General features: G+C 40.3%; 2 protein-coding genes across 23 annotated transcripts in view; one reads left to right on the forward strand and one right to left on the reverse strand.

Moving 5' to 3' along the window:
- Positions 1 to 24,488, forward strand: part of INTS14 (integrator complex subunit 14) — a 29,966-nt gene extending 5,478 nt beyond the window's left edge. For 5 of the 22 annotated variants that reach the window (XM_070499799.1, XM_070499780.1, XM_070499798.1 and 2 more), the window contains 11 exons: positions 167 to 274; positions 3,438 to 3,593; positions 4,648 to 4,766; positions 5,464 to 5,606; positions 7,555 to 7,647; positions 8,909 to 9,031; positions 9,685 to 9,829; positions 11,408 to 11,541; positions 19,712 to 19,830; positions 21,842 to 21,907; positions 23,611 to 24,488. In XM_070499799.1, the coding sequence (XP_070355900.1) occupies positions 167 to 274; positions 3,438 to 3,593; positions 4,648 to 4,766; positions 5,464 to 5,606; positions 7,555 to 7,647; positions 8,909 to 9,031; positions 9,685 to 9,829; positions 11,408 to 11,541; positions 19,712 to 19,830; positions 21,842 to 21,907; positions 23,611 to 23,862 (1,458 nt within the window). In that variant the 3' untranslated portion in view covers positions 23,863 to 24,488. Of the gene's footprint in view, positions 1 to 166; positions 275 to 3,437; positions 3,594 to 4,647; positions 4,767 to 5,463; positions 5,607 to 7,554; positions 7,648 to 8,908; positions 9,032 to 9,684; positions 9,830 to 11,407; positions 11,542 to 12,835; positions 12,936 to 14,327; positions 14,455 to 14,861; positions 15,406 to 19,711; positions 19,831 to 21,841; positions 21,908 to 23,610 lie in introns of those variants that run through there. The other 17 variants (XM_014856172.3, XM_014856169.3, XM_044764690.2 and 14 more) reach the window with 10 other exon arrangements.
- A 435-nt stretch (positions 24,489 to 24,923) lies between these two features.
- HACD3 (3-hydroxyacyl-CoA dehydratase 3) overlaps positions 24,924 to 26,894 on the reverse strand; it is a 30,442-nt gene continuing 28,471 nt past the window's right edge. Inside the window, exon 11 of the mRNA XM_014856167.3 lies at positions 24,924 to 26,637. Coding sequence (XP_014711653.1) covers positions 26,561 to 26,637 — 77 coding nt within the window. The 3' untranslated portion in view covers positions 24,924 to 26,560. The remainder of the gene's footprint in view (positions 26,638 to 26,894) is intronic.

Below are 26,894 nucleotides of genomic sequence, written 5' to 3' on the forward strand. Positions count from 1 at the left end.
TGAGGAAGTCTGTTTTACTGTTTTTCTTTAAGAACCTATGCTTTTGGGCTCCCAGAAACACAATGTCCCCTGTATAACATTCATACTTTGAACAGTTTATGTTGTTTTCTAATAACAAATTAAAACAATAAAGAATAATGAGCAATTTTATCTTTTATTCAATCAGGAAGCACTAAGTAATATGGATGATTATGATAAAACCTGCTTGGAGTCTGCATTAGTTGGTGTTTGCAATATTGTTCAGCAGGAATGGGGTGGTGCAATTCCTTGCCAGGTAATGATCAATTCTTTTTCATTGCCCTGAGTTAAAAACATTAACCACTGAGATGCTTTGATTTTCTTTAGACTCTGACACAGCATGCATTGTAATTTCCACAAACTACATTATACACTGTTGATATCTTTTTAAAAGAAGGCACTAAATCAATGCTAATATGCTCAGAAAGCAGTACAGTTATGCCTTAAGGAAAGCATCCTCCTAATAAATTGACTTATTGCAAACTAATATTGTTTGTATAAAGCACAGAGGGCTCACAGTGGAATTTCAGAACTAACACTCCCTGAAAGGGGTGATTATAGTTTTGAGTGATAGGATTATAAACGTTAGTACAATATAGTCTATCTTCATTATCTCAGTGTAGCATTTATTTAGTAAACTTGTAACCGTCTCAACTATTTGAGTTGTCTAAAAAGTGAAGAGTATGAATTTCATAAAATCTCTTGTCCTTTACTTAGAGTCTCTAGTCAGTCCACGTTAGTATCAAATCTGAGCAGAGTAGTAGCAGAAAAAGAGAATTGGAAGTTTGCTGTAAACAGGTACCTTGAGAAGTAGTAGCATATTTTAAAGGGGAAAACAGAAAAATTGCTAAAAGGAAAATTGTAATAGTCTACAACAGGAGTCAGCAAACTTTTTCTGTATTTTAGGGTTTGTAGGTGTCTGTGGCAACTCCTCAACTCTGCTGTCATAGCATGAAAGCAGCTGTAGATAATAAGTAAATAAATGGGCATGGCTGTCTCCCTAATAAAACTTCATTTACAAAAACAGGCAGTTAGTCATAGTTTGCCAGCCCCTGGTGTATGATTTTTTTTTTTTTGGAAGATTAGCCCTGAGCTAACTGCTGCCAATCCTCCTCTTTTTGCTGAGGAATACTGGCCCTGAGCTAACATCCGTGTCCATCTTCCTCTACTTTATATGTGGGATGCCTACCACAGCATGGCTTAGCCAAACGGTGCCATGTCCGCACCCAGGATCCAAACCGGCGAACCCCGGGCCACCGAAGCGGAACATGCGAACTTAACTGCTGCACCACCCAGCCGGCCCCTGATTTCTTATTATGGGGTCAAACATAGAATTCCTCAGTAGTGTCAGTGGCATCCCTGGTATTGATTTTTTAATTAAAAATAAGGTTGTGGTTGCCTGGGGGTGAGGAAAGGATAGGGGTTGACTCGAAGGACAAGAGAATATGCGCAGTGATGGAACTGGTCTTTATCTTGATTGTAGGAGTAGTTACATCACTGAATGCAATTGTCAGAACTCAGAACTGTATACTAAAAAGGGTAAAATTTATTCCATGTCAATTATATCTCAATAAACCCAACTTTTTTTTACATTGTTTTTTATTACTGCAAAAACCACCTTGTTTTATGCAGTATGAACTCCTGGGTTAATGAAGACCCTGAGCTATGACTAAAAGGTTAAATCAAATCACTTTAGTGGACACTTTCTTAAAAAGCCAGTAAATGCCTTTTAATCATTTTCTTTTCAGAAATAAAAACGTTTGGCAACTTACTTGATAAATAATATTTATTTGGTAAATCCGTACATACAGAATATCTAATTTCCTGACAGTATACTGAATAAATGAAGTTTCGTTGTCAGTATCTTTTGAACTGGAAGCTAGCAGGTAGCACAGTTTCATTTGCTACTTCAGTCGTCTCAGACAAAAAACTCGGAAAGTATGTCAGAGCCAGACATTGTGCACCATGCAGACTTCTGCATTTTGCTGTTTTTTTCTTCCCTTGCAAAAAGGAAGACTCTGCATTTGAGATGTACTGTACTCTGAGGGCAAGGAGATGGGCCTGAATTCACTTGGACTGCTTGATGAATTTCGGGGTAAACCAGGTCCAAAACACTGTACTAGAGGTGGAAGTTATTAGAGATTGTTTTTTATAATCAGTTACTATCAAATGGATTTATTTTAATATGCAACTTTTTAACTAATCTTTTTGACAGCTGGACTATGTTTTCATTATCTGAGGAAAGTCTGTGTCATTTTGACAATACATGAAATATTTCATTATCACACAGCGTCTGAAAAAGTTAGTGGTAGAAATAAATCATTATATAGCAATTGTTGGTACCTAGAAGAGAAAATTGCCTAGTAGTCAACTGACTGTCTTCCCAAAAGATGACATCTCTCCAGGGGACCTCTGTTAAGCATTCTTGGGCTTTAGAAGTAAGTGCCAATCTTGGTACTTCATATTGTGCAACCACCTAATGCTGCCTTAATGGCCTGTTATTATCAAGTTACTAGGCTAGGCTAGGGAGAGCAAAAATAATCCTCCCCTGGAATGCTTGGAAAGCCCACCTCCCACAGAATTGCTTTGAAGCAATGAGGAAAAGGAAAATGATTTGTAACCACCATCTAATGTTGGTATATTTTGAAAGCTTTTTCAAATTACGGAGTTGATTAAGAATGCATTTTAAAGGTCTTGTACACATCTGGTTAAATGGCTTTTACAAATACGTCTTAAAAGCGGTTGTCATTTTAGTCAACTAGGGGTAGAGTTTATCATCTTTGAAAATAAAGTGTCAAGGTGCAGACTTCTGTGCTGGTACTTCCTAGGGACGCGTGTAAAATAAGTCCTCATGCGATTTTTGACATTGGTGCCTTAGGTGCCAACTCCTTATCTTAGAGATGGAGTTCTAGTTTTAGCACAATTAAGTAAGAACTGGTTATGAATGTTTTTGCCCTTTTTTTAAGTGTTCATAGGTAGATGCTTTTTTTTTTAGGTTTAATTAGATAAAATACAGTAACATGCATAGATCTTAAGTACACAGTTCACTGCATTTTGACAAATGCATACGTCTATGTAACCATTACTCCAATTAAGGTATAGACATTTCCATTACCCCAGTTTCCTCATGCCCCTTTCTAGTCAATATCCTCACACGTCCCAGACCCCTGTTTGATTTATCTTAGCTTTGTTTTACCTGTTTCAGAACTTCATATAAATAGAATCATATAGTGTATACTCTTTTGTGTCTGTCATCTTTCACTTGACAAAATGTTTTTGAGATTTATTCACTTGGTTGCTTGTGTCCCTGCAGAGGCAGATTTTTGAGTATAAATGCAATTAGGGAGAAGGGAAAAATTGCTAAATGAAACTGCTTTAAATGTTATTTCATGTACAAACCTCTCACTTTTTGTAAACAGGTTGTTCTTGTGACTGATGGCTGTCTTGGCATTGGCAGAGGGTCCCTGCGGCATTCCTTAGCTACTCACAGTCAGCGAAGTGAGAACAACCGGTTTCCACTGCCTTTCCCTTTCCCATCTAAGTTATACATCATGTGCATGGCGAATTTGGAGGAGGTGATGCGTTTTACTAAGTTCTTTATCGTTTGATTAGATACATTTTAAGACTCAGTTTATTTTTCATTATATTCTATTAATATTTTATTGCATGTACTAGAACATTGAACTCCATTGGTTTCAGTTGAGGCTGGTCACTAACTATATTTGAAAAGACTGGGTCTCAAATGCTCATTGAAAGTTCAGAGTGTTGGGGCCGGCCCGGTGGCACAGCGGTTAAGTGCACACGTTCTGCTTCGGTGGCCCGGGGTTTGCCAGTTCGGATCCCGGATGCGGACATGGCACCACTTGGCAAGCCATGCTGTGGTAGGCATCCCACATAGAAAGTAGAGGCAGATGGGCATGGATGTCAGCTCAGGGCCAGTTTTCCTCAGCAAAATGAGGAGGATTGGCAGCAGTTAGCTCAGGGCTAATCTTTCTCAAACAAAACAAAACAGAAAGTTCAGAGTGTTGCACCATCTCAGGGAACACAGCTGAGTTGTTATCCATCCTGCTTCCCACAAAGACTCTTCAATGCTGAGGCGTTGAATGTTCTTTTTGGTATTAGGTATTTCCCTCATTTAGGAATTCTTGTGTCTGTTCCATCAGAAATGTTGACAGAAGTGTGCTTGATTTTTTTTGTAAAGTATCGTTACTCTGATGTTTGTTTTATTAAACTCTGCTTCCTGGTTTTCCCACTTATTTGGGAAAGTTATTTAACCTTTCTTCACCTCAGTTTTTCGATCTGTAAAATGTAGATAATGATGTTTCTTACCAAAAGATGTTGGAAACACTTTGGAGGGAAGATACTCTGTAAATACCAGCTGTGGTCACCTCTGAGAATCTTTGCAAAACTACTTCTGAATGAAATAGCTCTAGTGTTATCATTTTATATAACATTCCTCTTTGGTAACCTTTTGTCAAAATTGTTCCAGTTATTTTCCTTCTCGCATTGTTAAAAAAATCATCTTTGTTATTTATTGCCTGTGTTGTTGTGATGGGCATGACCTTGGTGTACTGATAGTAACCTGGCATTTTGTGCCACTTTAAAAGAGTCATCTGTTTTGCTTTGTAGCTTCAGAGCACTGATTCCTTGGATTGCCTTGAGCGTCTCATAGATTTAAACAATGGTGAAGGGCAGATTTTTACTATTGATGGCCCCCTGTGCTTGAAAAATGTACAGTCTATGTTTGGGTAAGTATATACTTAGAGCTTTCTTGCCTTCTTACAATCTATTATTACCGTTTGGTATCCAGCAATAAAATCTATTTTACTATTTCTAATTGTGTCGTTTCATGTTTCCCAAGTTGCACATTTTTCAGATAAGATAATCGGTAGTAGTGATTTTTGTTAAAGTTCATTCCCTTTTAAATTAAGCGTGACTAAATCTATAATGCCTGTTGATATTGACTTCCTTACAATGACTCAGCAATTTCAAAGATTAACTTGCTTTTGGGCTTTTCAGAGTTGAAATTTCCGGGGCCGGCCCAGTGGCGCAGTGGTTAAGTTCCCATGTTCTGCTTCTTGGTGGCCCGGGGTTCGCCAGTTTGGATCCCAGGTGCAGACATGGCACCACTTGGTACGCCATGCTGTGGTAGGCATCCCACATGTAAAGTAGAGGAAGATGGGCATGTATGTTAGCTCAGGGCCAGGCTTCCTCAGCAAAAAGAGGAGGACTGGCAGTAGTCAGCTCAGGGCTAATCTTCCTCAAAAAAAAAAAAAAAGAATTGAAATTTCCTTACCGAAAATGTCAGATTTTGTTCTGTTTCACAAATGGTCAGCTCTTAGTTTTGGAGTCAGCTTGAAGGGAAAACAAACTTTGCATCTTGAAAAAATTACTTTTGTATGTGTCATACTATTCTTCCTATAACAATTAATTATCATATTCTAGAAAACTGATAGATCTGGCATATACGCCTTTCCATGCTGTTCTCAAGTGTGGCCACTTAACCGCTGATGTGCAAGTCTTCCCCCGGCCAGAACCTTTTGTTGTAGATGAGGAAATCGATCCTGTCCCGAAAGTCATTAATACAGGTAAGTTTTTTTAACTTCCTTCTTAGTTCTTCTGTTATCCTTACTTTCTTCTAACTTCTGACTTTTATTCTCTATCCAGGAGGGTTGAAAAGAAATATAAATTCTGATACTAGGGTGCTTTTGTCTTCAGTGTACATTTTGGATGGGAGGATGAATTGTGTTAAGGGGTGGTGGATTACTGATCTTTCATGATGAGGTCATGAGTTACTCTCCAATCCTAGATAATTGTAACCACAAATTACTAGAGTTGGAAATCGTGGCCAGATTCACTAGCATTGAAATCCTTGAGGTAATTCTTAATAGAGATACTAAGATTAATTAACATCATAATTAAGGTCATATATGAAGTGCTAACTTCTAGACTTGACTCTTCCTGTGTGACCCTGGATAAGTCACTTCAGTTTTTACTGGTTAGGTGAGTGGAATCAACCAGATGATCTCTAGGGTCTCAGCTCTAATGTATTGTACCCCTCTAGCCCACTGCTTGTATTATGAGTAAAAGAAAGCGATGTGCTACTGCTTTTACCTGGTTCATGTTGCTGGTGCTGTGCTTAGCTGAGATTGGCAAAGTGAAGAGTCAAAAGTAACAAGGAATAGTGCAGAGAAGAGTTGTCTCCTGTTGGTGGGTGGGTTCCTTGAGTGGTGGGTACATGCTAAACTGTCACTGTTTCAGTCACCACTGCAGCTTTAGTAACTAGCATAATGTCTAATGCATTGCAGGTGTTCACTAGGTCATTGTTGAATCAACAAATGATTAACATTAAGTGCACAGTAAATGTTAATTTCATTTTTGGGTTTGCAGATTGTAAGGAGTTTTAGAGTGAAGGTCTGTGCACAGCTTTTTATTTTTTGTGCCTTTTGCTCCTGCTGTCTGAAGTAGGGCATCCATCTCCTCCATTGTGGCTAGACAGCAGTGTAGTAAGCTGTGCCAAATGTCGTATTGCCTTCAAAACAGTTAGATTCCACTTCCCTCCCATCCTTTTCTGATGAATAACTTTGAATAAGTCTTCTCTTTCCCGTATAAACTTTTAGTTCAAGATCTTCATTAAAGCTTATATTTAAACCACTTTCAAATGTAGGCCTTTTTCTGCTCAAATGAAAAGTAATATAACTGCTTATGCTGATTCATTTGTTACTCTGCTAAAGAAGGTAATGACAGCAGATCTCCAGAGAATCAGATTTCCTGATGTGTTAGAAGTACAGTGTACTTACCAAGATCCTGATTTTTAAAACTTGTTTTGAGAAAATGAGTGTCTATATGCCTAGAAGAAAGACTGAAAAGCAATTCAATAAAACATTAATAGCGGTTTTCTTTGATGATGAGTGACTTTATTTTTCTTCTTTACAATTTTGCATGTTTCCCAAGTTTTTATACTATTTATATAATCAGAATAAAAAGTTTAAAAAAGTACTTTGGGTTGCAACTTTTATTTCTTATTTATTTTAGGTTTTCAAAAAATACTTTTGGTCTTTAATACAGCTTCTATAAAGCAAAGAAATCATTGTCATATTTAGAGTGCTACCTTGGTTTTGTAGAGAATATATTTCTTTATCAGGGAAATGTTTTTAATGCAATACTGTTACCTCCAAGGACAGCTGCTTGTTGTAGAAGTGTTGACACTGCCCCCTGGTGACCTGAACACCCCTAACTATACAGAGGGATTTGATTTTTAAGCTTTTTTGCCTTAGCTGGGGACCTAGCCTCATAAAAATAAAGTCTAGCTGATTTGTCATGTAACTTAAATTCCTTAAATAAAAGACAATTATCTTTATTTCCTGAGCTACTTAAAGTGCAAATTATTAAAGTCATCCAGAGAAACTTCTAATGACCTTTCTAGTCATCATATTTGAATTCCCAACCTAAACATTGTATTTATGAAACCTAGTATATAGAAAATAATGTACTTTCCCAGCATGAATTAATTCTATGTTGGTTCCTTCCTGTTAGATTTGGAAATAGTGGGATTTATTGATATAGCTGATATTTCAAGTCCCCCAGTTCTGTCCAGACATCTGGTCCTACCTATAGCACTTAACAAAGGTGAGTTCTCTTTCTGTTCATTTGAAGCATCTTATTATCCATATGAAGTATCTTATTATCTAAAGTTATTCTTGAATGTTAGATAGCAGGATAGCCCATTTTGCAGAATTTCAGGGAAAAGAATAGTGATTGGATTGAATTTTTTAAAAATGGAATGTTGCCTAATATATTAGAAAACTAATTCTGCTACTGTACACTGTGGAAAGCATTTTGACACATTTATTGTATGTTGCTTTGTTAATTTATAGTCCTCTTTAGAGATGAGAATGTTGTCTCTTATCCACATCTCTGCCTCTCCTGGTAGGAGCATGCTGAGGAAGCTAAAGTAGTTCTTAGAGGGTTCCCTGATAAATATGGAAGTTAAATACAGCTTCATAAGGGGAGGGACCACATCCGTTCTCTACCAATGCCTAGCATGTAGTAGATACTCAGTAAATTCTGTTGAATGAATGGATGAATCCAGGCCCTTGTGAGGTGAGGCCTCATCACTGCGGAATATACCTCTCCAGGAACTGTAAAGTCATGTCCCCCAAATTCAGCCTTCTTTGGAGAACGTTAGTCTTTAGCACTTTAAACTTCTCTTTTCTCTGTTGTAGGCTGACCATCCACTTTATATTCACCTGCTTTCTCCAAGGAGTGTATGTAGTCAATCAGGTTTCCACTCACTGAGTTATGATCACATTCCATTTATGTCCAGTTATCTCAGTTGGAGTGTTGGGTATTCCGTAACCCTTAATCATACATTCAGAGATATGTTGATCTTGATATGTAACCATACATGGCTTATTGTGATCATTGTGTTTATAATTTACCTTATTGTTTTTGATTAGATATTGATAACAACCAACTTTCCCTTATTTCTAAGTTCCTGGGGGAATTCTGCATGCCCATATAAATTTCCAAGAAAGAAAATGGGCAAAATGAAGAGTTTGTGTAGGGGAATGGTGGAAAAGAAAGTATGGGAAGGCAAAATGGGACTTTCTTATAAGGGCTGTTGAAAATCAAGCTAAACTGGGCAAATTCCTCCTGTTGAATGAGAAAGTCTTTGAATGAGATTAAGCGACAGATAGTTCCAGAGGGAAGTTAATTGTAGGAATATTCATCTGTCAGCAGAGTGTGTAAGAGAACCTGGAGTTGGAGAGTCAGGTCAAGAAGCTTATGGAGTAATTGCTGTTCACTTTTGGGGGTCCCATCCATGTGCTGCTTGAAGATGGTCAGTTGAAAGCACTCTTGACACCTCTGAATCTGTGGTTCTATTTAGATGGTGCCTGGGGCCAGCCCGGTGGTGCAGCGGTTAAGTGCACACATTCCGCTTCGGCGGCCCGGGGTTCGCCAGTTGGGATCCCGGGTGCGGACATGGCACCGCTTGGCAAGCCATGCTGTGGTAGGCGTCCAACGTATAAAGTAGAGGGAGATGGGCATGGATGTTAGCTCAGGGCCAGTCTTCCTCAGCAAAAAGAGGAGGATTGGCAGCAGCTCAGGGCTAATCTTCCTCAAAAAAAAAAAAAAGATGGTGCCTGAAGCCTGCAGAGAGCATCTATCTGAGTGTCCTAGTGGAAACTGGAAAGCTGATCGTTTTGTGTAGCAGCTTTACTGAAATATAATTCACATACCATACACTTCACTCATTTAAAGAGTACAACTCAGTAGTTTTTAGTGTATTTATAGAGTTGCACAACCATCACCACAGTTAACGTTAGAATTCGAGTTTTAGAATTTTTAACCGCCCCCCGAAAGATACCCTTTAGCTGTCAACCCCTAATCCCCACCTCCCTCAGCCCCAGGTGACCGCTAATGTCAGTTCTGCCTCGATAAATTTGCTATTCTGATGTTTTATATTAAATGGAATTCATATAACATATGAAAACTGATTTTTATATAGATGTTGGAAAACCAGAATATGAGTTTTTCTTACTTATTATAATACTCCTTTATAACTTTGTATACTTTCCCTCCTAGGCTAGAAACAGCCAAGAGTATAAGTGGGGTTTGAGGTTTATGTGGTGAATCTCAGCCTGACCTGTTTTCTTTTCGCAGAAGGTGATGAGGTGGGTACTGGCATAACAGATGACAATGAAGATGAAAATTCAGCCAATCAGATTGCAGGCAAAATACCCAACTTTTGTGTCCTCCTCCATGGCAGCCTAAAAGTGGAAGGAATGGTGGCAATAGTTCAATTAGGGTAAGAAACTTTGTTTACCTTTTGGCTGAGTGAAAGGGAGAATCAATTTATAGAGTGAAGTATTTCCCAGACTTTTCTGAAAGAAATAGAAAGATCCTCATCACCTTTTTCCTCTCCTCGCCATACCCCTCCCACTTCTCATCACCTTCTAAACTGTTCTTTAAATCATCCCCTAGAATAAGTACAGAGTGAGCTTTTTCATTATATTGCTTTTCTATCTTTTCTCAGTTTTCCTCTTTTCTTTCCTATCTGGGAAACCTGGGTTCAGTTATAGCAATGCTACTAACTTGCTATAAGATCTTATGCAGTATTCACAGACTCCTCAGCTATAAAATGAAGGGGTAGAAATAAATTTTAAAAGATGCTCATAGGGGCTGGCCCCATTCCCAAGTGGTTATGTTTATGTACTCTGCTTCTGCAGCCCAGGGTTTCGCTGGTTCAGATCCTGGGCACGGACATGGCACTGCTCATTAGGCCATGCTGAGGCGGCATCCCACATGCCACAACTAGAAGGACCCACAACTAAAATATACAACTATGTACTGGGGGGATTTGGGGAGAAAAAGCAGAAAAAAAAAGATGCTGATAACATTGATTGAACATTTTACTATGGGCGAGGGACTCCTCTAGGCACTTGACATATGTTAACTCCTTAATTCTTCACAACAACACTATGCAGGAGGTTTCAGTATTATCCTCATTATATAGATGAGGAAACCAAGGCTTAGAGAGGTCAAGGAACTTGCTCAAGGTCACACAGCTAGTGAATGAAAGAGCCAGGATTCTTACCCTGCATTCTGACTCCGGAGCCCATGCTCATAGCCACTCGGCTGTATTCCTTCCCTACAAGGAAGGCCCTAGTAGCTTTCACATTTGCTGCAGTCTTGGAATTTGCAAAACTCTCTTCTTCCCTTTCTGTAATACCTATTGTTAGGAAAGAAGAGGTGACTGATCATCTCCTGGCCGTCACCTGGGGTTGACTAGTATCAAGAGGTTAGGAGTACTCAGAGAAAGCACAGCTCCATTTCTGCTTCAGTTAAAATTAGCTGGTCCAAAAAGAAGAATGCTGTTATAATTAGGTATCAGTTTGCTGTGTGTCTTGGTACCCAAGCTAATTGTACTGGCTCTGAATATGAGAATCACCTGGAACCCTTTGAGAAGCAGAGACAGAGCTAGGTGATGGCTTTGTGCCCTGTGTTAAAAGGGCTCCTCTGTGTTGGTGCTGCTGTGAATGACTCAGGGAGGCAGCTGAAAAGACCTATAGTGGCAGCCCTTACTCCTCACCACCCCTGCAGCTACTTGCTGCCCTTGTGATATTTTTGTTCTCTTTTAAGACTGCTTTTGATTTCCATATCTGCATAATTTTTCCTGAATAATACTACATGTCCCAGAGGAATGGTAATATTAGGGGACAGCAGTATGCATTTTCAGGTTTAGGGTTTGGCTTTAGTAAAAGTGATGCGCCTGATTTCAAAGCTGAAGTCCATTTCTCTCAAGAGAAAAACACAGGCTAGGCTTATTTAACTTGACAGTCCCAGGCTTGATCTTCTTCTGATCTTCTATCTTCTTCCCGTCTAGTCCTGAATGGCATGGAATGCTCTACTCCCAAGCTGACAGCAAGAAGAAATCAAACCTCATGATGTCTCTCTTTGAGCCTGGCCCAGAACCTCTCCCATGGCTAGGGAAAATGGCACAGTTGGGTCCTATTTCAGGTATCACCCAGATCAGATTTTATTTATCTTGCCTTTGTTTTCTCTTTGCTATTCTGAATGGCTCTGACTGTGCAGTCAGAGAGATGTGTGATCTCTGTTATGGGTATGCTGTGGTCTTTGATGCAGGATTTGTATATGGAAAACCCCAAGAGAGTTTGATATTTGAACTTTTAACTTTACAGCTCAGGGGATACCAACATTTAGATTGCTTTAAGTAAATATAAATGTTCTAACTGCTTAGAATGAAAAGCTACTCTCCATAAACTTTTTCTTCCTTAGTGTACTTCAACCTAGGTAACCCCCAGTCAGTCCTAGATAATTTAATCCCCTTCCTTCTTGAAACTATTTTCCCTTAGGTTTCCTAACACTGCATTCTGCTGGTGCTTAGCTTTTTCTTTGGCAGCTTTTCTTTATCTTGTCTTATCTTTTCTTCCTTTTGCGTCATGATTCCCAAGATGTCATTCTTTACCTTCTTCTCTTGGGTTATTATTCTCTCATGGTTATTTCATCAACCATTATAGCTTCAGACTCCCCCAGATCTATAACTTTTATCCTGCTTGATCTCTCCTTGGAGCTTGCATGTCACATTTCCAGTTCCCAGTTGGACCTCTCCAACTGGATATTCTGCCACAGTCCCAAGCTCAGTATGTTTGTTATAGAAATCATTGTCTCTCACTCCTTTCCCCTTAAACTCTTCCTTCTTGTTCTCCTACTCCTTCTGATTGAGGCCTTTGTGCTCCTAGGTACTCAGTCTCAAACTGTAGAGTCATCCTTGACTCATTTGGGCCCATTTCAAGTTCAGGAACATCTACTAAGCAGCCTATTCTGTGCCAGGTCTAGGGTATAAAAGAGTTAACAGGAGTTGCTCAAAATCTAGTGGAAAGTGGAGTAATAAACACGGACTAGCACAAGATTAGAGTTGGCCTGAAGGAGGGGATGATCAGCTCACCTAGAGGACTCAGGAAAATCCTCACAGAGGAGAGACGCCCTAGCTGAGTTTTGAAGAAAAAGAGGAATTTGCTGAGCTCATGAAGGAAGAAAGGGCATCCTGGACAAATGGAACACCTGTAGAAAAGAAAGGAGCTAGAGTGAAAAGTGAGGGTGGGGGTGGGAGGACCACATAGTAGGTTAGAGGTGACAGTGGCTGGGGCAGGGCAGACCTCATCTGAAATGTGAAGAGCTGAGACTTTTTTCTGAAGATACTGGGAAACCACTGAAGGGGAGTGATATGATCAGATCCTTCTGGCTATAATGAGAACAGTGGACATACTAGTTAGGAGACTTTGTATTCTAGGTACTGGTGCCCCCTGGAGTTGTGCACTTTGGCTGAAATCCAAGTGAGAGAGAATACATTTGCATTTAGAAACATAACTCTGGAGTGTGGATTTGAAAAGGTAAGGGCATCCTGCAGTTAGAAGTCTCCTCTGACAGTCCTGGAGATGTGAAGGTGAGAGCCTGAACAGGGGCAATGTCTGGGGATAGACAGGATGAGATCTATGCAAAAGCCATATAGGAGGTAGAATCCACAGTCTTTAGGTATGAGAATAAAAGAAAGAGAAGAGGGGCCAGCCCGGTGGCGCAGCAGCTAAGTGCACACGTTCAGCTTTGGCAGCCTCGGGTTTGCCGGTTCGGATTCCAGGTGCAGACATGGCACCACTTGGCGAGCCATGCTGTGGTAGGCGTCCCACATATAAAGTAGAGGAAGATGGACGTGGATATTAGCTCAGGGCCAGTCTTCCTCAGCAAAAAAGAGGAGGATTGGCAGATGTTAGCTCAGGGCTAATCTTCCTCAAAAAAAAAAAAAAAGAAAGAGAAGAGTTGAGAATGATCTCAGGTTCTGACCTGGGCTGCAGGGTGAAAGGTGGTACTATTAATTGAAACAGAACAGAGAAGAGTAAATTTGAGGAGAATATCTTTTGTACATGTTGAGTTTGTGCCTATGAGATTTAGGTGGAGGTGCCTAGAAACAATTCCTCTGAGAGTGTGGAAGTCAGGGGAGAAGGCAGAGTTGGAAATACAATTTTTACTTGTAAGCATGTCACTGATAGTTAAAATGGTGAGAATGAAGGAGATTGCTTGGGGCAATAGTTCTCAAAGTTGAGTTTTTGTGTACAAAAATAAACCTGGAGAACTCCTTTAAAAATTCTGTTTCCTGGGTCCCACCTACAGAGATTCTGATCTGTTGGGTCTGGATTCAAGCCCAAGAACTTACAGTTTTACTGTTACCCAAATGATTACAATCCAGGTGATCCATAACCACACTTTAAGAAGCCCTAGTCTCAGGAAGGTATAGAGATTAAGGGAAAAAGAGAGTTAAGGAGCATACCTCTAGAAAGGACCAACTACTAGGGGCAGTGGGAAGAGTGCTAGTAAAGGAAAGTGAGAAGGAATAGACGGATGAAAGAGGAAAAGTACACGAAAGTGATGTCACAGAAGCCAAGAGAATAAAGAGACTCAAAAAGGAAATACAAAGTCTCATACACATGCATGTCAGTTAAGGTCTGAAGGATGCCTTTTGCCATTGAAGCCTAAAGAAGATTTTGACTGAACATAGGCCCTAGAGTCTAGGCCAAGGGTCAGCAGACTTTTCCAATAAAGATCCGGATAGTAAGTATTTTAGACTTTGCAGGCCATGTGGTCTCTGTCATAACTACTAAACTCTTCCACTGTAGCACAATACGTAAATGAGTGGGAGTGACTGTATTCCAATAAAGTTTTATTTATGGATACCAAAAATTTGAGTTTCATATAATTTTTTTAAATTTATTTATTTATTTATTTTTTAGGAAGATTAGCCCTGAGCTAACATCTGCCACCAATCCTCCTCTTTTTGCTGAGGAAGACTGGCCCTGAGCTCACATTCATGCCCATCTTCCTCTACTTTATATGTGGGACGCCTACCACAGCATGGCTTGCCAAGCAGTGCTGTGTCCACACCCGGGATCCGAACCGGGGAACCCCGGGCCCCCAAAGCAGAATGTGCAAACTTAAGTGCTGTGCCACCAGGCCAGCCCCGAGTTTCATATAATTTTTATGTGTCACAAAATATTATTATTTTGATTTTTTTTCTCAACCGGTTAAAAATATGGAAACCATTCTTAACTCAAAAACAGGCAGCAGACCATAGTTTGCCAACTCTTGAGCTAGGATCCAGGGGCTTGGGGTTTTAAAACTCACACGGGGCAGGTGACATGACTTTGGTCCCAAACGTCACAAGGAACTGAAATCTCTTGAGTAAAGCTGGGAGTGTGGAAGGTGAACCCTCTCAGTGAGTGGATGACAAGAAAAATTCTACCCATTGTTTCTATCTGCTTTTCTAGATATAAAGAAATTAAAAAGTCTCCTATTTGAGAAATCGAAGCCCAAGTCTTGCACCATGCAGATTGACACTGCCCATTCTGAAGTGGGGACCTCCAAAACCAAATAATGCAAAAACTGGTTCTGAAGCAGTGAAGCCCTTGGTGCATCCTCCGGAAGCCAGTGGCTCTGTAGGAATGCCTCTGCAACCCAGGGCAAAAGGACTTCTGTAGAAAAAAGCATATGTCCACTGAAGATTTCATGATTTGAAAAAGTTTTTAAATCATGAGAGGATTTTATCTCCTTTGAAGGAAGGCCAACAGGTGGACTAGCACCTTGAGAACTTAACCTGAAAGAGACTGTAGAATGAGTGTTTTAAGTGATTAAAGAGTTTTAGGAAGAAATAGAAACCAAGAGAAAAGAAGAGGATGCTATGAATCAAGAGTCATTTGAGGAGCCGGCCCAGTGGCACAGCGGTTAGGTGCACACGTCCTGCTTCGGTGGCCCGGGGTTCGCCAGTTAGGATCCCGGGTGCGGACACGGCACCACTTGGCAAGCCATGCTGTGGTAGGCGTCCCACATATAAAGTAGAGGAAGATGGGCACGGATGTTAGCTCAGGGCCAGTCTTCCTCAGCAAAAAGAGGAGGATTGGCAGTGGATGTTAACTCAGGGCTAATCTTCCTCAAAAAAAAAAAGTTATTTGATCTTTACAGTCAGGAGATTATTGGTGGCTTTATAAGAGTAGTTTCAGTGGATGGTTAGCCAGGAGACAGGTTAAAGAATGAATTACGGATGAGGAAATTAAGATGACAAGTTTGGCCACAAACAGAAGACAAAGAGGACAGTACTTGAAAGAGAATACAGGGCAGAGGAAGGTGTGTGTGTGCGTGTGTGTTTGTGTATGGAGAGATTCCTTGCTTCCTTTATTCCCTCTGTGGCATTCCTACATCCATTCTGCCTTTTCGTTCTCACTGCTCTTGCGTTATTCTGGCTTTCTTTCCCTTTCACTTAGATCAGCAGACAGCTAACTATGGCCTGCAGGCCAGACTAGCCCACTGCTTGTTTTGTAAATGAAGTTTTATTGTAAAATTGTATTACACAGTCATTCTCATTCATTTACGTCTTATCTGTGGCTGCTTTCCTGCTTCAGTGGCAGAGTTCAGTAGGTACAACAGAGACTATGTAACCCACGAAGCCTAAAATATTTACTGTCTAGTCCTTTACAGAAAAAGTTTGCCAACCTCTGACCTAGACTCTTGTGATGCTTTTCTCCACAGATGCCAGTCCATAGTCTAAGATAGTAGTAGTCAAATTCCTTTCTGATCTGGCTTCTAACCTAGCAATGATTGGCTTGTTAGGCATATTCTTCATTCAGATTGAACAGCTGTTTACTCAGCCCTGTATTCATCTTTGTTTTTTTCCTTCCTTCTGGGTCTGTTCTTCTTTTCAATGATAATAAGTGCTAACATGTTATTGAACTTAACTTTGTGCCAGCCACTGTGCTAGACACAATGAAGTGCATCATCTCATTTAATTCTCACAACAGTCTGGGAGAGTTGAGATTGCCATTATGGTAACAAGTAATAATTGGTAATAAAACCCACCCTAGAGGGTTGTTGAGAGAATTGATGGAGAGAATGTGTATAAAATGCCTAACACACAGTAGACACGTAATAATGATAGATCCTGCTGTTTTTATTATGTTTTTTTAAAAATCAAAGCAAAGCATGCAAAATAGTACTATTGTTTATACTTATCCCTCCTACTCCTAATTCTGTTCCTAGAGACAATTCAACTTTTAATTGTTTCTTTTGGTATTTACTTACATTTCTAAATAATATAAGTATATAGCTATTTCTAGACCTTTTTTTTCATTTTAAATATCTTTTTTTGACTTTTTAAGGATGACTGCTTAGCTCTCTTACCACTGCCATAACTACCTACCCACTCACCCAAGAAACACATTTTTCCCTTCCTCCATCCTTCCAGGGTGGTTATGGTGTTCCTTTTGGTTAAATCAGTATTCTTTCCTTGTTGGGTGATGTAAATGTTATTTACAGCTAAGCCATGTGGTATACCAAGTTACATTTCCTTTGTTCCCTGCCCCAGTTGTTAATTTCCTTTTTTAAAAAATTATATACTTTTCTCCTTTTTTCTAGCAGGCAAGATACATGTATTCTGACTAACTTCAATTAAAAGGAAGGCTCTGTTGGAAAGATGCTTAGGTTCCTCACAGACTCCAGTCAAGAGCTGGGCAGCTAGGCTGTCTGGGGAGCCGGCAGCCGACGAGTGCAGCCCTCACTCCGGGCTCTCTGACTCCCTGATGGCCTGCCTCTACTTTCTTTTTTTTGTATTTGCTGTTTTCTGTGTATCTGTCACTAATTCCTACCTAAGTAAAATACATTCTTCAGGTGTTTTTGTCAGTTTCCTTTTCTTTTTGCTTAGAGTCATCTCCCTTCTTTGTGTTTCATGAATGGACTGGTTTTTCTCTAGGCCTGTTGCATGATCATCATCCTGAGTCTTCCCTTCACATTCTCCCATGCATCTCCTGTTTCATGAATCCTCCTGAGAAAGGGATACATAGGAAGTAAATGTCTGACATCTGGCGTATTTGGAAGTGTCTGCTTTTCATCCCTTACACTTGATTGATACATTTGGCTGGATATTGAGTTCTAGGCTGGGAATCCTTTTCCCTTAGAGATTCGAAGCGTTGCTTTGTTGTCTCTTGTGGCTTCCGGTGCTGCTGCTGAGAGACTAGTACCATGCTGACTGCCAGGGCTTTGACCCGAATCTGTATTTCGCCTGCACTCCTTGGGGCTCTGCTTTGTGTTCTGGATTTTCAAAGCGTTGTGCCTCCTTGCTGGTCTCTTCGTTCGTTGTGCTAGGCGCTTAGTGGGCCCTTCCATCTGGCAATTCTTATTCTTCAGTCCTGGGAATATGAATTATGTCTTTTATTTTCCCCTCTCTGTATTCTCTCTTCTCCCTTTCTAGAATACATATTTATGATTTGTGTGTGTGTGTGTCTGTGTAATTTTATCTTCTACCCATTTTTCCATTTTTCTTTTTGTTCTACCTTCTATGAGGTATCTTCAACTGTACCTTGCAACTGATTTTAATTCCGCTGTCATATTTCTTATTTCTAAGAGTCTCCTGTTCACAAATGTTCATAAATAAATTTTTCATAAATGCAATATTTCCTGTCTGCTAAGCCAGTTACCACATATAGGGTCCAAACAATTAGAGATGCTACAAGATAGGCTATGATTAGATATTGAAATGTTTGGTACTGATACTGAGTGCTGTAGGGTAAAATGTTCTAGAGAAATCACTGTCTGCCAGAAAAACTTGGGACAACTTCATGGAGAAGGTAGGATGGGATCTGGACCTGGAATGTAAGTAATTTGGGGTAGGTGAGGAACAGCTGTGTTGAGAGATGGAAAAAGTGTTGGCTTTGGAACAAGGCCCAGCTGAGTCACAGTGACCCCTGCAAAGGTCCAACCTCTCTGAGCCTCAGTTACCTCATCTTTAATAGGACTAATAATATCTACTCTCTAGGGTTGCTGTCAGGAGAGAAATTGTATATGGAAAGTGTTTTTGGCACATAGTTGAAATCTTATGGTTTTTATTATGTAATTTCCTTGAGACCAGAAAAATACCTTCTCTAGCCACAATTCCTAGCACAGTGCTTGCAACATGGTGAGCTCTTACTATAGATAATAAATGAGTAAATGAGTGAGGGGGATAAGTGAATGAGAAAAGGAGAGCATTCCAGGAATAGTGGCCGGGAAGTTGAAAATAAGCATGTTGTTGGGATCTTTGCCTGACTAAAAAGGTTATATATTGACAAGTATCATGGAAATATGTCTGCCAAGCAGAGCCAGTACTTTTTGGAGGAGGCAGGAGGAGGTAGTGTGGGGCCAATATAAGGCATTTAAATTAATGACCAAATCGGAATGAGAGAGTTTCTGGCTCAGTTAGAGAAACTGGGCTAACTCAAGTTTTCAACGTAAAATATTTGAGCAAGGGATTTAAGCTCCCTGCACTTGTTGGGGAAATGATTCCTGCTCTGTCGACCCCAGAAGGTGGTAATAATAAGGATAAAATGAGCCAGTAGATGTAAATGTGCTTTGTAAAGTTATGGCAAAGTTTCATTGGCTCAGGAAGCAGGCAGAAAAACAGACACCCTTGTTTATCCAAGTGGCTATAAAACCAACATGGCTTTAAATCTTTGGAAGCAATAACTAATAAGCCATAAGGTGGGATATGTTTCACCAAAAAGAAGTGTTTCTTCCCTTGCCCTTTTCCTTAATTTAGCTATATATAATTTTCATTTTTAATTTTCCCAATGCCTAGATGTATGCTGTCTAATCCGGTAGCCGCTAGCTGCATAAGGCTATTTAAATTTAATTAAAATAAATAAAATTTAAAATTTAGTTCCTCAGTCACACTAGCCACACGTCAAGTGTTCCATGGTCACGTGGTCTAGTGGCTACCATTCCCTCATCGCGGAAAGTGCCGTTGGAGAGTGTTGGGCGACTATATAGAATTGTATGTATATGTATTTTTCAAATATGTACTTTAGTATTGTTGTATGTATTAGTTTTATGCTGTCTGACCTTAATTTATAAAGCAGATAAATGAAGCTTGTTTCTCTAAAAACATTAAGCTCTTTTTCACTTACATGGGCCTCAGTTGATTGATTGGTTTCCTATGTCAGAGGCTCTCTATTGAGAACAGTTTGATGGATTTTCTTAATTAGGGAAGTAACAGGATGTAGGAGATTGAATGATTCAAAGACCTTGTAGCCTAGTTGGAAATGTAATAGTTTGTGTTTTGCTAGATGTCATTTCAAGAATGTATTTTTCTTTTAAGATGCTAAAGAAAACCCTTATGGTGAGGATGACAATAAGAGCCCATTCCCCCTGCAGCCCAAAAACAAACGCAGTTATGCCCAGAATGTGACGGTCTGGATCAAACCCAGTGGCCTGCAGGTAACATTATCATTCATGATGCTGTCCACCGAGGACAGGAGGAGGGATTCTGGCAGGCAGGCAGACATTTGATTTGATTTTCCTTCCTTTGATACTTAGTAACTCATTTACTTCTAATGTTTGTCATTATTTCCAAAAAGGATTTGAGGTGGCCTACAGTAAAACACCTATTTGGCAAAATCATTTTTTACAAAATTTAGAGCAGTAGAAAACCTAGAGGAAGAGGGGAGACAATTGTGCCGGGAACCCAAGGCAAAATGATAATTGTATTTGGCTCTGAGCTTCCTGCTACCAAGGTTAAAAAAGAAACAAGTAGGGTTATATGGTTTTTCTTGCCTGATTAAAAAGAAGCATATTAGTTCTTCTAGAAAGACACATTTTCCTGGCATTTAATTTTAATGTAAAGTTTTTAACATGGTGAGGCATTGAATAACATAATGGGTGTTATCTTTAACAACAATTTTGAGAAAGATTTAAAAATCTTCATGTGATTGTTTCTTCCATTCCCACAGTAGAACCCAAGCCATAGCATTACATTGTAATTCCACAAAAACACTTCCTTGGGAAGCTAAGATTCTACTGTTATCAAGGTATGCTGCTTTCAGGCAAGGCTGTCACTGACATTTCTCCTTCAGTTGACATAAAGTCATTTACACCTATTTTTTTAAAAAATCACTTTTTGAGCCTTTTTTCTCATTTGAGCAGCATTTTATTTTCTTTGTTCTTCCAATGAGTCCAGTGTAAGTGAAAAGAGGCAGTCAGACCACCTGACAACAGAAGTAGCTTCTGTTGATGGCAGTCTCTTCTGGCCTCCTTTTCACAGAGACTGTACACGTCCTGCCATGGCTAAGGGGCAGGGGCCTCTTCTCTTTGTTGGAAAATCAGGTTCTCCCTCTTTCCTGCTGCCATCCCTGACCCTGGCACTTCCCTGTCAGAAGAATAGCTGAATGTTCCTGAAATTATTTTTTAAATTTTGTTTTGGTCTGGGTGTATTTTTTTATTGTTGTGAAATATATATAACACGAAATTTACCATTTCAGCCATTTTAAAGTATACAATTCAGGGGCGTTTAGCACAATCACAGCGTCATACAACCATCACCACTATCTAGTTTCACAACATTTCCTCACTCCAAAAAGAAACCCTCTGCCTTAAGCAAGTCAGTCTACATTCCCATCTTCCCCCAGCGGTTGGCAACCACTAATCTGCTTCTCTCTATGGATTTGCCTATTGTGGATATTTCACATAAATGCCATCATACAATATGTTTGCCTTCCTTCACTTAGCATAATGTTTTCAATGTTCATTCATGTTGTAGCATGTATCAATACTTCATTCCTTTTGATGACTGAATAGTATTCCATTGTATAAATATGCCACATTTTGTTTATTCATTCAGTCAATGAACATTTGGATTATTTCCACCTTTTAGCTGTTGCAAATGCTGCATGAACATTTGTCAAATTTTTTTTTTCTTTTGTTGCCGTGCTGTTGTTATAGCTAAGAAATCATTGCCAAATCCAAGGTCATAAAGATTTACCCCTCTGCTTTCTTCTAAGAGTTTTATAGTTTTAGCTCTTACATTTAGGTCTCTGATCCATTTTGAGTTAATTTTTTGTATATCATCTGAAGTAAGGGTCCAACTCCATTCTTTTGCATGTGGCTATCCAGTTGTCCTAGCACCATTTGTTGAAGAAACTCTTCTTTCCCCCATTGAATGGTCTTGGCACCCTTGTCAAAAAGCAACTGGCCATAGATGTATGGGTTTCCTGGGTGTGTTTTTGTGAGACAAGTTCATTTCTGTCACCAAGGAATTCACTATCATCAAGCATTTTGAAGGAGGGAAGTGCTTTACTAATGAACAGAATGGTGACAACTCAGAAGGGATTCTCGTCTCGACACTGTATCTCTGTTCTCATTTTTATTTCTTTAAACATTTAAAGCCAGCCCTTTGTAGTCTTTCCCTTTTTACCACAGAATTCTAATGTTGAATTCTTTTTACCCTTGATAGACAGATGTACAGAAGATTTTAAGAAATGCAAGGAAACTACCTGAAAAAACCCAGACGTTCTATAAGGTGAGATTATCAAAATTATAGAGGAGGAGGGTAGGCCCTGGGATGTGTGCCAAAAATAAACGGTTCACAGTAATTAGCGTGTGGGGTAGTAGAGTGAACATGGACAGGGATTAGAAATGTATGGCTTCTGCCTCAGTTTTTTATTAGTAAACTCAGTAGAAGTGATAGGTCCATTGCTGCCCTAAAATCCAAAAATTGGAAGTGTGTAAATGGCCTGGTTCTGTGCAGAAGGGCTTCTCTGTGTTGGTGCTGCTGGGAATGGCTGAGGGAAGTTGCTGAAAGGACTGAGTCGTAGCCCTTAACCGCCCTCACCACTCCCATCTGGGTACCCATGTAACCCCAAGCTACCAGTGTACGTGACTTCCTGGGATGGTGATTGCCCAGAACACTCCTACTGTACCAGAGAAGCTGCTTCCAGGAATGACTTCTAAAATTACGCATTTATGAATTGTAAGAGGATGGCTAATCCAGAACCGTTGGTGGAGAGAATAAAGCTACGTAGGGTGGAGGGAGTAGGGGAGGCTTTTAAACTCACTCCTTCTTTCTTCCCTGTCCTTCTGGTGTTTGACTGAAATTAAATTAAGTGGCAGTGTGAGGTATGCTGTGTTGTCAGTTGTGTCCTAGCTTGCTAGTCTTAAAATGTGGTACACACAGCGTGCCCCAGGCTAGCATCTCTTCCGGAGAACATACATACTACTTTGTCTGGGTGTTATCTCATTACCTTTATGTCACTGTTGTCTTCAAACTTCATTATGTAGCGAGCTGGTGAAATCAAGCAAAAGTAACTTTAATCAGCGTCCAACCAAAGAGCTGCTCAGCCCTCCACGTGCCCCCGTAACTGAAGCCCATAATTCACACAGACCCGAGATGACCACTCCTTGGCTGTAGCCCTGCAGAGCTTTCTACACACAACTGTCAACTGTCTATCCAAAATGGCACACTTGTACTTTGGCCTTCTTCTGAACTTTTCACTTCTTAACAGATGATAGTAGAGGTAGTCAGAAAGCCATTTCTCTTCTGGTTTTATATAATCCTACATATCAGAGCTGGAAAGGGCCTCTACCAGGTGACTGCAGTGGGCAAGGAAGAGGCTAGGCTTCTCATTTTGTAAAGGAGGCCACTGAGACCCAGAGAGGCTGCACAGCTTACCCAGATCGCACTGCTAAGTGGTAGATGGGTCACTTCATATTACTCTGCCTCCACCGCTCAACCTTTCTTTTTGTGGCAGTCTTTCAGGTCAGACTTCCTGACTCCTTCAGTGCCTCCTCCAAACATGTTCACTGTCATTCCGTCTGAGGCTCACCCAGAGAGGCACTGGAGGGTAAGGGGCCCTCTGAGGTTTGGTGCAAGCCTTTTCCATACCTGAGTAGCAGGAAAAGTAATCCTCAGAGTTACGAGTAAATGAAATGACGTATGCAGAGTGCCTCACCATGTCTGGCGTAAGTGCAGACTGTGGTGATGATGACCGCTGCTTCAGACAGCTGTCTTCCTTACCTAGCTCTCTGATCACCTGTAGAGGAACTCTTTCCCAGTCAGGTCATCACGCTCCCTTGTTATTGGCATCTCTATACAAGCATTTGTTCTCATATAAAAATGCTCACTCAAGTTCAGGGATCAAGGAGAATGTGTTGTAAGCTGAGCACTTACAAAGTATGTGATGAGGAAAGTGCACTTCAGGAACGTTGGTGTTTATCTTGTTTCAGGAGCTGAACCGTTTGCGAAAGGCTGCCCTGGCCTTTGGTTTCCTGGACCTGCTCAAAGGGGTGGCTGACATGCTGGAAAGGGAATGCACACTGCTGCCTGACACAGCCCACCCTGATGCTGCATTCCAGCTGACCCACGCTGCTCAGCAGCTCAAGCTGGCCAGTACTGGCACCTCCGAGTATGCTGGGTATGACCACAACATCACACCTTTGCAGACAGACTTCTCTGGGAGCAGCACTGAAAGAATGTGAAGCTGACTTAGGGAACCTTCCTTCTTTTTTTATTTCAAGTGAAATGATTTAGGGTAAAAACCTTTCCAGTCTGTTCACCTCTGCAATAGCCACCCAAAGACCTCCCCGAGGCTGCCTCAGAAGCACCACTTGCTGGTTTGAATGACCCTGCTACAGTCTGAGAAGGGTTCTGAAGGGTGGTTGGCTGCTTGGGCTTTGACCATAGCTTTCTGGGGCACAGAGTGTTTAAGCTCAAAAGACAACTGTTACTCCCACGATGGGCACATCTCCTGAGAAGCTTGAAGGACTGATGAACACAGAGCTCTCCCCACCTTCCTCAGGAAACCTAACCAGCAAGGGTTCTCTGGCTTCCTGAAAGGCATCTTCTCCTCTGTCCTCTCTCAACCATAAGGACATTTTCAAGCTTCTCTCCTTGGAATGAGCAACCTAGAATGTCTGGGACTTGCTAAGTACAAACCCAACACCACTAAGTTTTAGAACTTGAGCAAAAACTTGGTGGTAACCCTTAGGTGCTTTTGGTATGTCTTGAGATAGACTTTTAAACAGCAACCATAAATGTATAAAATGATTCCCATTTCCTCGAGGTTTTTTTTAAATGAAAATAAAATATTTCATTTTCTATAAAATGGTTTCACTGGGAAATTTACTGTCTCTCCTATCACCTGAATGTAGTTTCAACTTCCTAAGTGGCACAGATTCATAAATCAGGAGGGTTCTTTGGGCTCCACATTGACTTCCTTGTTTCTGACACTGGGTAGGCCTCACTGCCTAAGCCAGGTCTCATCCAGGTAGATTCTGACATAATTGCCGTTAGTTATGGTTCCAGTTCATCAGCTAGCTTCATGACCTTAGGCAAGTCATGTAACTTCTCCAGGCTTTATTTACATCATCAATGCTTTTCAAATTGTTCTGTGGATCTCCTAAGGTTTATTCCCTCAGGCTTCAACCCAAGCAACCATTTTGGTTTAATGCTGAAGTGTTATTTCATATTTCTCTGAACAAAGGACATTTTATCGCTACCAATTTGAAAACCATTAGACTAAATGATTTTTAAACACAAGTTATTAGGATTTTGATTGTAAATGTTTAATAGAAATACACAATCTTTTGCTTTCTCAGACAGCAATAAAGAGATTTATAACAATCACTAAGAATACAAGATTCTGCCACAAAGATGCAGCATCATCTACTGCAAAGCTGATCTGCCCAATTACACACAGAAAGTCAGTTGAAAGAACATAAGAAGTTAATACAAACAAGTGTTGACAGAAGTTACAGACATGCAAAATATCCTTCAGTGCAATGAACTTGTAAAAAATGAGCCAGCCTATGCTAATCAGATGTTTTTAGGTCAAACCAAGTTTCCATCTTGGGCTCAGAGAAACAGCATTAATTCATTGAGTCCCCTTTCCTCCAGGAACAATGAATGGCAGAACAGAAAGAGCTATCAAGCCTTAAATTTGTTTATACAAGCGTTACTTCTAGCACTTTATTTTACTTGGTTCACTTGGAATGTATTAGAGGAAACTCATGTTTTTGACAATGACCAAACTTTAAATTGTCTAGATTTTTTTCAGTTCCTCTCTTGGTGGGTTTCCTGCCAGGAATCTTTGTTAAAGGACCAGCTGGTGGTCCTCGAGCCAGAGTTCTCACTGTTTTCACTGTCCTACTGCAGACTGGTGAAACAACAGCGCAGTAAAAGCAGGTGTTTTTGAGGTGTATTCAGAAACAATCCCACCACTCACTCTGACAGGGACACGGGTAAATGGACTCAGCCAGTGCAAGGGAAGGCAGGCTGAGTTATTTTAGGTCTGTGCACAGCCCAAGACAGTTTTGTAGGTGTGTTTAGTCTGGCCTACTGTAATGTTTCCAGTTTGCCACTGGCTGCATTGTCAGCAGCCATCTTACTGCCAGTTTGACCTATCTGACCCCTGTAGCCATTTCGGTTTGGAAGTCTTATCATCTCATTGTTTTCTAACTAATGTTTCATCTTTCTTTTGTGTTGAAAATTGTCCCAGTTTAACTATGAATGAAGTAAGTGATCATGGTCTTCCAAGGTTCTGAGTGGTTTCTGTCAAATCACTCTGCCTCGAGAGGCCCCACACAGGGAGGCTCTGCAGTCACAGATGTCAGAGAGGCCAAAAGATTCAGAGGAAATACATGTTCTCTAGCCCCACTCAGACTCACAAATGTTTTATCAATCACTTCAAAAAATCAACGCCACCCCACTTAACAAGTAACCCTCTGGTTCAAATATATTAGTCCTGTTGAGTCACTTTTACAGCCTCCTATAAAGCAACAGAGTCTTTTTTTTTTTTCACACACGATAGCTGAAAAGAACAAATCCCAGCTCTAAGAATGGCCAGTACCTGGGAGGGTCAGGAAACTGAAGAATTATCTCTGGCCTGTGTGAAACAGACTGGACACAGAGTGGGTGGGGGTAGGGCTGAGTTTTTTGCCGTCACTCACAGAATATACAAGAATGAACCTGTCATGAGATATCAGGAATCCATGTCATGCAAGGACTACACTAAGATAATACGGTAAATTCAGGAATGTTACTGGGGAAAAGGGAAGATAGCCTTGCTGAGAATTCAATTGTTTCACTTTTTAAAAAAACTTTTACATCAGTACAAGAAGGTAAAACTGTAGGAATTATAGATTAGGCTCAAACTGGCAAGAAGTCACCTCTCTCTTTTTAGTGAATCTTTTTCTTTTTTTGTCCATAGCGCCGCCTGCGCTGTTTATAAAGGTGACGGAAATTTACGTATAACCCTGAAAAAGAAAAGAGGCCAATTAGAAATGAGAATCTTTGTCTTTGGTTACAACCAGAAGCCCTTGGGGCAAGGACAGTCTCTAGTTGTCTGTTCTTCATATCCCACAGCACTGTGCTTACTGCAGCTGTTCAGACGTACAACTTAGAACAAATTACTAACAACGCACTAGAGACAACTCAGTGTTTTCCCAGTGGGTTTACAATTTAATTTTCTCCCATTTTTTATTATGAAAACTTTCAAACATACAAAAAAAGA

Source organism: Equus asinus, chromosome 2, assembly GCF_041296235.1.
Source record: "Equus asinus isolate D_3611 breed Donkey chromosome 2, EquAss-T2T_v2, whole genome shotgun sequence".
In the NCBI taxonomy this organism is placed as follows: Eukaryota; Metazoa; Chordata; class Mammalia; order Perissodactyla; family Equidae; genus Equus; species Equus asinus.